Raw genomic sequence first — 12,042 nt, 5'->3', positions numbered from 1 at the left:
AGGGAAGCAGTGTGGGCCAGTGGGTAGAGCCCAGAGAGAGAGGGAGGCATTTTGGGCCAGTGGGTAGAGCCGAGAGAGGGAGGCAGTGTGGGCCAGTGATTAGAGCCCAGAGAGAGGGAGGCAGTGTGGGCCAGTGGTTAGAGCCCAGACAGAGGGAGGCAGTGTGGGCCAGTGGGTAGAGCCCAGAGAGAGAGGGAGGCATTTTGGGCCAGTGGGTAGAGCCGAGAGAGGGAGGCAGTGTGGGCCAGTGGGTAGAGCCCAGAGAGAGAGGGAGGCAGTGTGGGCCAGTGGGTAGAGCAGACAGGACCGGAGACAGTTGACAGGTTTTCTAATTTTAAGTACCCTATTTTTAAGTTGATTTTAACTGACAGGATGCATGAGGAGATCACCCACCTGCACAACTCCCTCGTGTGTGGCTGGGAAATCTATGAGGATTACAGTGTCCCTGTGTTCAGAGCATGCATGTTTGAATGGCAAGAAACTCACACACACACTCACACGCTCCCCTGAGGCCCCCCTTTCTCTCCTCTCTCCATTCACAAATTTCCTCGTGACATCAACTTGTCAAGGTTACTATGGTGACAGCTCCAGCCAATGGGAGCCTGGGAACCAGTCAGGTGATAACGGAGGACGAGAGCACTGCCCTTCTCTCTCACTCCACAGCGGGAGGGTCAGATTAACCCAGCCTCCCTGTGCTTTCTCTTCTGCCGCTCTAAAGTAACCTTTCCCATCACTTCACCCTGCTCCCTTCCAAAGAGAGTGCACCTCCACTGTCAAGATTTATCCACTGCAGCAGGGAGAGAGCAAGTCTGAAGCTGGTCTACTCCGCCCAGGGTGTACTGGAACCTCCACACACACATATCCCTCAGCATTCCCCAAATAATAATCCCAAGTCTTTCAGTCCACAGGCCTCCAGCAGGACTCCCAGGGAAGACCTGCAGCATTCCTGAAGGAGCTGTGCAGGATCCTGTCGGGACTATGACCCCTGGGTCCTGGCTCCTGGGTCCTGGCTCGGAAGACTGTTCCATCAGGAAAATGGGAAGCCTTGAACAGTGAGAGCTTTGCTTTCAGTTTTATTTTCTCAACAGAAAGATTTCCATGAAACAAACTGTTCAAATCTAAAACCGACAGAAGCATCAGTAACACGTGCCTCCCAGGGCTGGGTGGAAGGGTCTGAGGTAGCAGGGCTCTCCTGGTCGGGCAGGACTGGGCATTGTGCAATCAGCAAGCCTGTTCCACATTTCCCAGTACACACTGAGCATCAAAACTGCAACAAATTCACAAACCTATTGGGAAAATTAGTCTGACATTTGGTTGAGGCAGTTACACTGACATCTTTTAGAGTAGACAGGTAACCAGTGTGGTCAGCAGGGTTGGTCATCAGTGTGTGTGGCCACTGCCGGGAACAATCCGAGCTGCACACCTGTGACTCTTGCAGGCTGTCCTGGGGGCCTCTGTCCTGCTCCTCTAGTGCAGCCCGGACAGGCCTGCGCCCGCTCACTGGTCATGTCAACTCCTCCCGCGTGTGTTCAGTGGGCTCACGTCTGGGGAGTGGGGTTTCTCTCCACCTCCGGCACCATGTCCTGCTGCTGTCCTGCTGGAGAGCTGTCATGCCAGCTGAGGCCCCAGGGTGGCGCCGTGCAGTCAGGGTGCCTTCAGCTCCCATGAGGAAGAGCTGAGGACACCCCTCTCCACACCCCCTTCAAGGCCTCTGTTCATCGCTGGAGAGGCATGCTGGGCCTCCCAGGAACTGCAGCTGGAGCTCTATGGTCACGGGTTCGAGTCCAGGCCACGTCACACAGCTCTGCATCGAGCCCTGTGGTCATGGGGTCACGTCACAGACCAGCAGCAGCACCACCTGAGCTAATAACTGGCATGGCGGAGAGGGCAGTGTGTGTTACAGCTATAACTCGACTCTCAGCAGCACAGCGCCCCCTGTGGCGGGCTCGTGCGGCTTGCGGCGAGGGATCAGCCCTGCTGGGGCAGGGGGCTGTGCCTCCGGTTTGTGATAGAAGGCGAGAGGGAGTCTGTCTGCTCTGCCTCTCCTGCTGTGTGCAGAGACGGAGGGCGTAGACTTGAGCCTGCACTCCTGAGCCAGACCCCTCTCACCCGGCTCGTGGTTCAGCACTAATGCAACAATGTCACAACTGTCTGCTCGTTACTGACCAATTAATCATAATCAACAACAGCAACAATATTTAATCAATATCCAAAATCTATAAGCATTATGTTCCTACAAACACATGAACAAATAATGTCCTGCATTTCCTTTGATGCTCAGTATAGATGTGGGAAATGAAATGAGCTCGATGGGCAGAACGAGCTCAGGTCGTGACCTGTCCCCTGTGCTTCCGTTCACAGTCACCCAGCGTTACAGAGACTGGGACCAGGCCTTGACAGACGGGGTGTCAGCAGTCACCCCGCTGGCAGTTTCAGAGCTGGGTAGGATAAATCATCTCGATTATGAGTTTGACAGAACTAATACCACAACATCACTTGGAGCCTGAAGACTTCATGCACACCCGGATATAAGGCTGTTTAGCAGAAGGAAGGCACAGGGTGATTAAGTGCAGTGGAAAAACTCAGTTCTACTCTCACCCAGCACAACAGCAGCCTTCTGCAGTGTGGACAGAAGAGACAGAATCAACATGAAGACGGACGTTCACAACTCTGCAAAGAGACGAGCACGAGTGTGGTCTCACTGCCGAGCTGGCCCAAAGCCGAGGATCACGGTCGGGTCAGTAGTGCTGGCCCAGAGCCGAGGATCACAGTCGGGTCAGTAGCAGTGGCCCAGAGCCGCCCCACAGAGCAGAGATCACAGTCGGGTCAGTAGCACTGGCCCAGAGCCGAGGATCACGGTCGGGTCAGTAGCGCTGGCCCAGAGCCGAGGATCACGGTCGGGTCAGTAGCGCTGGCCCAGAGCCGAGGATCACGGTCGGGTCAGTAGCCCTGGCCCAGAGCCGAGGATCACGGTCGGGTCAGTAGCGCTGGCCCAGAGCCGAGGATCACGGTCGGGTCAGTAGCGCTGGCCCAGAGCCGAGGATCACGGTCGGGTCAGTAGCCCTGGCCCAGAGCCGAGGATCACGGTCGGGTCAGTAGTGCTGGCCCAGAGCCGAGGATCACGGTCGGGTCAGTAGCGCTGGCCCAGAGCCGAGGATCACGGTCGGGTCAGTAGCGCTGGCCCAGAGCCGCCCCACAGAGCCAAGGATCACGGTCGGGTCAGTAGCGCTGGCCCAGAGCCGCCCCACAGAGCCAAGGATCACGTTCGGGTCAGTAGTGCTGGCCCAGAGCCGAGGATCACGTTCGGGTCAGTAGTGCTGGCCCAGAGCCGAGGATCACAGTCGGGTCAGTAGCCCTGGCCCAGAGCCGCCCCACAGAGCCGAGGATCACAGTCGGGTCAGTAGCGCTGGCCCAGAGCCGAGGATCACAGTCGGGTCAGTAGCCCTGGCCCAGAGCCGAGGATCACGTTCGGGTCAGTAGCGCTGGCCCAGAGCCGCCCCACAGAGCCGAGGATCACGGTCGGGTCAGTAGCGCTGGCCCAGAGCCGAGGATCACGGTCGGGTCAGTAGTGCTGGCCCAGAGCCGAGGATCACGGTCGGGTCAGTAGCGCTGGCCCAGAGCCGAGGATCACGGTCGGGTCAGTAGCGCTGGCCCAGAGCCGAGGATCACAGTCGGGTCAGTAGCGCTGGCCCAGAGCCGCCCCACAGAGCCGAGGATCACAGTCGGGTCAGTAGCGCTGGCCCAGAGCCGAGGATCACAGTCGGGTCAGTAGCCCTGGCCCAGAGCCGAGGATCACAGTCGGGTCAGTAGCGCTGGCCCAGAGCCGAGGATCACGTTCGGGTCAGTAGTGCTGGCCCAGAGCCGAGGATCACGGTCGGGTCAGTAGCGCTGGCCCAGAGCCGCCCCACAGAGCAGAGATCACAGTCGGGTCAGTAGTGCTGGCCCAGAGCCGAGGATCACGGTCGGGTCAGTAGCGCTGGCCCAGAGCCGCCCCACAGAGCAGAGATCACAGTCGGGTCAGTAGCGCTGGCCCAGAGCCGAGGATCACGGTCGGGTCAGTAGCGCTGGCCCAGAGCCGCCCCACAGAGCAGAGATCACAGTCGGGTCAGTAGCCCTGGCCCAGAGCCGAGGATCACAGTCGGGTCAGTAGCCCTGGCCCAGAGCCGAGGATCACGTTCGGGTCAGTAGTGCTGGCCCAGAGCCGAGGATCACAGTCGGGTCAGTAGTGCTGGCCCAGAGCCGCCCCACAGAGCCGAGGATCACAGTCGGGTCAGTAGTGCTGGCCCAGAGCCGAGGATCACAGTCGGGTCAGTAGCACTGGCCCAGAGCCGAGGATCACGGTCGGGTCAGTAGTGCTGGCCCAGAGCCGAGGATCACAGTCGGGTCAGTAGTGCTGGCCCAGAGCCGAGGATCACGGTCGGGTCAGTAGTGCTGGCCCAGAGCCGAGGATCACGGTCGGGTCAGTAGCCCTGGCCCAGAGCCGAGGATCACAGTCAGGTCAGTAGCAGTGGCCCAGAGCCGCCCCACAGAGCAGAGATCACAGTCGGGTCAGTAGCGCGGGCCAAGCACTGGCACAGTGTTGTGAATGACAGGGCTGAAATATACCAGCTGTCTGAGCAGGAATGGGTGTGATCACGGAATGTAGCCCAGGAGGTGTCTTTGTTGTGCTGTGGAGTTCACTATAGGCACTGTTGTAAAACTGCTACAATAACATCACACCAGAGAGGCAATTTTCTGAACCTGAATTCTGAGTGAAAAGAGGAAGCAAAGATCCAAGTGAAGAGATGGCAGGGAGCCGAGATGCAGCACCAGGTACACCTCGCTGCCCTCTGGGTACCGACCCGCTGCTCCAGGAGCCCACTGCCCTGCCCCAGGGCTAAACACATCGGAAACAGGGGCAGAGCTGTCCTACCCTTCAACACGGCACTTTACCCTGACTGTTCCAGCTGGGCACGTGCATCGCCAGGAACTGACCCTCCCTGCTGGACACCAGCCCCCTGGGAGCTGACCTCCTCCCTGCTGGACACCAGCCCCCTGGGAGCTGACCTCCTCCCTGCTGGACACCAGCCCCCTGGGAGCTGACCCTCCTCCCTGCTGGACACCAGCCCCCTGGGAGCTGACCCTCCTCCCTGCTGGACACCAGCCCCCTGGGAGCTGACCACTACCCTGCTGGACACCTGATGGGAGACTGCAGTCCAGTCCAGGAAGGATCCTGTGCTGTCAGGTACACAAGCTGGGCCGACTTTGCCCAGAGCTGCAGGGCAGGGCAGGGCTGGGCTGGAGAGGGGCTGTAACTTTTACAGCATGAAACACAGGCGTCTCTGCTCTCGATCAGATTAACCTGAATGTGTTGGGCAGCTCTGTGCAACACCTGCTTAACTACAGTACATCAACAGTGAAGAGGAAAGCAAAGATACATTTTACTGAGAGAGTTACAGGCATCTGTGTTACCCGGAAGTGGCTGCTCTCTCCACTCAGAAGTTCACACTAGAAAACCTGCTGTCGATTAAAATACAGCTCAACATAAAAACACTGTAAAAAAGATAAGCTACTGTAAAAGCAGCACGTGTGTATAAAATCCCGTTTTCTGCAGCAGAGCTCAGGCAGGATCAGGGTAACAGGGTAACAGGCCATGGCCAGCGGCCTGTCCAGTCCCCTCCACAGAGGAAGCCCGTTTGTGTCCCAGACAGGGGTCACCTTTAACATCACAGCCCCCCAGCCTCCGTTTGCCTGACTGACCGCCTGCCCGCTGCTCAGAGCTCCCAGAAAGTTCTGGGTGGCAGGGCCAGGGCAGAAACACTCACCACCATCCCGAGGGGGTGTGGAGATCAGGGTCAGAACAAGGGAGAGGAGACCCTTCTGCTCAGAAGGAGAGGAGAGAAAGGGTGTCGGCCGCAGAGCCAGAATAGTCCCGACACCCCACGCTGCAGCACCCCAGTCCGGTGCTGGCTTCTCCCCCTGCCAGCCGCTGTACAGACAGACAGCAGGGGGAGCGCTCTTGCCTGGGAAGCGGGTCGTGGCCCCTGGGGACACTGGGCAGCCTGTCTGTCTTCTGGCTCCCGCTGGGGCCTGCCTGCGCACCACTAAAACTGACTCGTTACACACCTCACACAGCCGGAGGAACAGAGCACTGCCGTCCGTGCGCTGCGACACAGCGAAGGCGAGAGGCGTCTAGAGCTCTGCAGGCCGGACTGCCATGAGGAAGCCAGCAGCAGGCACCCTCAGAGGCTCAGGTGCTGTGCTGGGAGGCTGGGAGGCTGGGTGCCCTCTGGCCAGGCGCTGTCCGACGCCCGACTGCCTCTCCTTCTACGCAGACCAGTCTGGGAAGACACCCCCACTGTCCTCCCCCTCCGTGAGCAAGGGCGGGGCGTCCAGGTCACTGACCCCACCGTCGATGGGCGTGTACCCGCTCAGCAGCGCCCCCTGCCGCTGGCACTGCCACACGCTGCCGCCCGCGGCCAGCACGCAGAACAGCAGCGCCAGCGCGGCGATGAAGAAGCTCTCCCCCAGCGCGGGGCCGCCCCACGGTCCTCGAACCGGCAGCATCCGAGTGACGACGCACAGACAGGCTCCGGCGACGCACAGGCAGCCCAGGCACAGCACCGCTGAGACAGACAGAGAGGACGAGTCTCAGTGCACGCTTACAGAATAGGTCAATATTTTATGATATGTCTTTGTTGTAAATGTCAATAGATTTTATTTTTTAGTCTTGTTTCTTGTTAATTGTAATTTAATTTTTTTGCTTTGGCAACACTGATTGTACCCATGGGTCATGCTAATAAAGCACCTAGAATTGAATTGAGAGAGAGAGAACTAATAAACACAGAGAGGAGAGTAATAAAGTATCGGTTAAACCTAAAAAACAGCGACCAAAACCCCTATGTAGAAGTCTAGGTAAAAAACACAACACACACAACACACAACCAGCCTCAGGACAGCACTGCTAGAGCACCACAACCCAGACTCAACCACATCACAGCACAGCACACAACACTCAGGACAGCACTGCTAGAGCACCACAACCCAGACTCCACCACATCACAGCACAACACACACAACACACAGCCAGCCTCAGGACAGCACTGCTAGAGCACCACAACCCAGACTCCACCACATCACAGCACAATACACACAACGCACAACCAGCCTCAGGACAGCACTGCTAGAGCACCACAACTCAGACTCCACCACATCACAGCACAACACACAACCAGCCTCAGGACAGCACTGCTAGAGAACCACAACCCAGACTCCACCACATCACAGCACAACACACAACTAGCCTCAGGACAGCACTGCTAGAGCACCACCAATTGTAAATGTCTGTAGATGTTAATTGTAAATGCTTTGGCAACACTGAAATTCACTGGTGATGCCAATAAAGCTTCTTGATTTTAATCGTTTTTAATGAGAACAAGTCAGGCTGCTGTTTGTCTGAACAACACTCTCTATTCCACAGCTACAGTTGTAAAGCAAATTCAACTCAGGTTCTGACAGGGAGCCTTCTTAAAATACCAGTCACTCCACTCTTTTCACTCTTGGCCCCTTGGACAAACACTGCAAGGTGATATTACTCTTTCTGTGAAGTTTCTTAAAATGATCAAATTAACCATTCAGGCCATAATCTCCTAGCCTTTTGTTATTTGGCTTCTGAGATAAATTTACTCTGTCCCTCTGGCAACAGATTCCTGAAATAGAACAATCTCTTCTCCCCTGATGCTTTGTCCATTTTCTCCTTAGCGGAGGGATGAGACAGAGCTGGAAGGGATTAGTGGTCTGCCTTTCTGAGACCGGACAGCAGCGCCCGCTTGGTCCTGGAAGAGCCCCGGGCTGGGGTTCCTCCTGTCTCGCCGGGGCAGTGACTCAGGGTCTCCCACTGGGGGCGCCCTGCCTGGGTTATTAACCTGCAGTCTGGGCGTGAGCATTGTTACAGCCTCTTCTTGTCCAATACTCCCGTCAACCGCAGGCCCTCTTCGAATGATGTGATTGCCGGGGAAAACGCAAAGCTCCGATCCCTGCACGAAAAACGTTTCTCCTGGGGCGTTTTGAACGAGCACGCAGCTCTAATGGGCACTGAGAGCTAGCCTGATGAGGAGGAGCAGAGCGCTGGCCCCTTGTGTCTGAAGCCCAGCTCTCTAGCTCTGCAGTGGCAGCTGTACCCACTAACACCCACACAGTCCCCGGTCCTCAGTCCTCAGTCTCCTGGGTGTGTCCGTCACATGCTGGAGGAACAGCCTCCAGCTCGTCCCCCGCTCAGTACCTGTGGAGACGTGCAGCACTGCGGACAGCCCCGCTCGGGTCCTGCTGGCACCCAGGAAGTCGAAGAGGAAGGAGATGCTGGACAGGAGCACAGCGCAGTAACACAGAGCGGCCAGGGAGTAGAGCAGTCTCATCCCCGGGCCCTGGGGCCCTCCCAGAGGACCTGTCCACCACAGAGCACTGTTACCACACAGACACACAGAGAGGGACAGCGGACACACAGACACAGATGCTCAGAGAGACAGGAAAGAGAGACACTCAGGGGGACAGTGGACACAGACACACGCTCACAGAGACAGGAAAGAGAGACACTCAGGGGGACAGCGGACACACCGACACAGAGGGACAGTGGACACACCGACACACGCTCACAGAGACAGTAAAGAGACACACTCGGGGGGACAGCGGACACACCAACACACAGACACAGATGCACAGAGGGACAGTAAACAGACACACGGAGGGACAGGGGACAAGGACAGACAGCACACACACTCAATCTGCTTGACACTAAGGCACGACTAGGATGCTCTTAGTTGAGGGGCACTGCTGTGTGTGACCCCTGTGTGCCACTTCAAAGCAGGAACAGGGCCTTTCTGCAATCCTTAGTTTAAAATAAAATCACGAGTCACCAGTGCACAAATGCTGACTGCCTTCATCTCTTCCTGTCATGGGGAAGCTGGGAAACAGCTGCACTGGGGCTCTGAGCCCAGGACCCTGTACCCCGAGGAGCCTGTTCTCAGGGTCGGGGACACCTGCGGCTCAGACTGGCCGTGCAGGGAGACAGCGAGGCAGTGCCCCACATCTCACTGCTGCCACCTTGTGGTGATCCGGCTCACAGAGGGCAGAGGGCAGAGGGCAGAGGGCAGAGGGCAGAGGGCAGAGGGCAGAGGGCAGAAGCCTCTTTCTAGCCCTCCGTTTGCCACTCAAGGGGATTTTATTCAGAGTGGAAAAACACTCTGCGGACTCTTGCAGCTGATGTTTCACTGAGCCGGCGCTGAGAAAAGTAGGAATTTGTGTCCTCTGGACAGCTGTGAAGTGCCGTGGCTGAGCCGGGGCACACCGGGTGGCAAGATGTTGTGCAGGCTGCTTGTGCGCCAGGACAGAACCAGCACCCCTGCTGGAACGGCTCCAGCCCCGACCCTGAGCACAGTCAGCACAGACAGACCCCTCCGGGCCGCGTACCTGTGTCAGTGAGGTTCTGGGCCGCGTGCAAGGTGAAGGCCACGCCGTAGATGAGGCTGGTGGAGCTGTAGGGGGCGCTGGCGTTCCACAGCTCAATCCAGTTGGGGTCGGCGATGGAGGTGCAGAGCGAGACCAGAGCGAAGCACTGGGACACGGCGGCCGGGGTCACGCTGAGAGCCATCGCTGCCCAGGAGGAAAGGGTGAGGATGGGCCAGCTGAGAGAAGGACAGCGAGAGACGCGTATCTCAGGACAGAGCTCATGCCGGCTAAGGACAGGAGAGACAGCGCTGGAGTTCTCTCAGTGAAGCCCGAGACACGCCGAACACTTCAGTGACCACAAGGTGTCATCATGTTTTCTGCCCTTTTCACAAATATCAGGCAGCACAGATGATTAACCAGACGCCAGTCACATTACAGTGGGCAGTATAAACAAGGAGGAAAAAAAGCAAGCAAGCTGAAAAAAACACATCCCCCAGCACTGTCTACTCATGATGATGTCACTGCCAGCCCTGTCCACTAGACACTCACAACACTACACTGCACCCTCATTACACAGACTGGATCACACAGCCTGTACCCTACAGAGGGCAGCACGCACACGCACACGCACACACACACAGCCTGTCCCCTACAGAGCGCAGGGCACACACACAGCCTGTCCCCTACAGAGCGCAGCGCGCACACACACAGCCTGTACCCTACAGAGCGCAGCGCGCACACACACAGCCTGTACCCTACAGAGCGCAGCGCACACACATACACACAGCCTGTACCCTACAGCACACATACACACAGCCTGTTCCTTACAGAGCGCAGCGCACACACACATACACACAGCCTGTTCCCTACAGAGCGCAGCGCACACACACATACACACAGCCTGTACCCTACAGAGCGCAGCGCGCACACACACAGCCTGTACCCTACAAAGCGCAGCGCACACACATACACACAGCCTATACTCTACAGCACACATACACACAGCCTGTTCCCTACAGAGCGCAGCGCACACACACATACACACAGCCTGTTCCCTACAGAGCGCAGCGCACACACACAGACGGAACACTACAGTATATACACTGTCACATCTGTGAATTCACAATTACTCCTCAGTTGCTGTCCGTTCAGGACGAATGTTGAATCTTGCAAAAGGGTATTTCTGAGTAATTAGTAGAACCTCAACGAACGATTAATTACACTCAACGCTCAACAGGTGTGTTGTCAACACAGGGACTCCACCTGTCAAGCGTGCGTCCGTCTCCAGCAACCGTCCCGTCGCCCTTCCGTAACGCTGCGAGCTAACGACACCCCGTCCAGCAGGAAGCACGCTTCTGGCGTTTCAAGGAAACGCGTTTAATAATGAGAAATGAGCGATCACGCTCGTCATCAGTCCCACTTCTTCCCCGCAGGGGTACCTGTCAGCACCTCCTCTTACCCGGAGGCGCAAGACCGCCCGAGAAACCAGTCTCCCCGCTGCCAGAACCGGCAAGCCGAGCTCCGCACCCCGACCAGGCTGGCCCTCGAACCAGTGCGAACCCGTCCCTTCCGGACCCGTGCGAGCGAAACCCGCAGCCCAGTCCGCTGCCGGAGAGTTGCTGGACTTCCGGGATCAGCGGATATAAACACCGCGAGGCAGACGGGCTGCAAGCACTTAAAGAGCTCGTGTCCTGATTTGATTACAGCCAGCACGAGGTTCGGGACGTATGGGGGGGGCTCCCGCCGGGCTCCCCTGCAGTCAGACCCGGACCGGCCGGGCCTGACACTTTCCAGCGACTGTAATGCTGTTTCTTGAGCCAACATGGCGGCCACATGGCTGCAGTTGCCTGGCTGCGAGTGTGTTCTTGGGCTGGCTGTCCTCGGAAGAGGAGACGGTGTCGCTACTGGACAGACAGCTGTCTGGGCTCTTCCTTCTGTGAAAATATCTGTAACGCTTTAATTAGATAGTTCTCGGAAGAGCATATATGGAAAAAGAGTTCAATCACTTCTCGTCGTCACTTTACAGCGTCATTTTAGGTCACGCGTGTTTCTGCAGGTCTGTAGCCTCCTGTATTACCCCTTCAGCAGGCGCGCACAGGCGTGATCCACCCGAAACAGGGTCTTCTGGGCCAGCCGCTGTTGCCTTAACTGCAGTCGCTTGGATAGTAAGAGGCTCGGGGACTCTTCTGCGGTGTTGAGGTCCGAATGGAGCCCGCTCTCAGATTACAGGAGTGGTGGTTTGAGGGGTCCGGGTTTGTAGTGTATAACTGGACTGGTGTTTTAAGGAAACTTGAGCTGCAGTGGGAACAAACATGTACGCCAAACCTTGACACCCTGTATCACACTTACAACATATATTCATATTGCGTATACCCTCTACACCCTGTACTCCAACCCCCACAGCACTACACCCTGTACCCCAACCCCCTAAACTACTACACCCTGTACCCCAACCCCCACAGCACTACACCCTGTACCCCAACCCCTTAAACTACTACACCCTGTACCCCAACCCCCTTATAGTACTACACCCTGTACCCCAACCCCTAAACTACCACACCCTGTACCCCAACCCCCTTATAGTACTACACCCTGTACCCCAACCCCCTAAACTACTAC

The 12,042-nt window shown here is 57.1% G+C and overlaps 1 protein-coding gene across 2 annotated transcripts; it reads right to left on the bottom strand.

Moving 5' to 3' along the window:
* Positions 1 to 5,399: 5,399 nt before the first annotated feature.
* On the bottom strand, positions 5,400 to 11,120 carry LOC148837243 (uncharacterized). 2 transcript variants are annotated; one of them, XM_088911968.1, is made up of 4 exons: positions 10,883 to 11,120; positions 9,445 to 9,659; positions 8,261 to 8,422; positions 5,400 to 6,605 (listed from the first exon to the last, which is right to left on the bottom strand). In XM_088911968.1, the coding sequence occupies exons 2-4, from the start codon at positions 9,623 to 9,625 to the stop codon at positions 6,307 to 6,309; spliced, it is 642 nt and encodes a 213-aa protein (XP_088768094.1). In that variant the 5' UTR covers positions 9,626 to 9,659; positions 10,883 to 11,120; the 3' UTR covers positions 5,400 to 6,306. The 2 variants fall into 2 exon arrangements, with proteins under 2 accessions (XP_088768094.1, XP_088768093.1); XM_088911967.1 differs by having other exon boundaries at positions 10,687 to 11,023.
* Between the last annotated feature and the right edge of the window lie 922 nt (positions 11,121 to 12,042).

This window comes from Atractosteus spatula, chromosome 3 (genome assembly GCF_055471065.1).
Source record: "Atractosteus spatula isolate fAtrSpa1 chromosome 3, fAtrSpa1.hap1, whole genome shotgun sequence".
Taxonomy (NCBI): Eukaryota; Metazoa; Chordata; class Actinopteri; order Semionotiformes; family Lepisosteidae; genus Atractosteus; species Atractosteus spatula.
The sequence above is the reverse complement of the archived record's forward strand: the minus strand, read 5'-3'. Positions and strand labels throughout refer to the sequence as shown.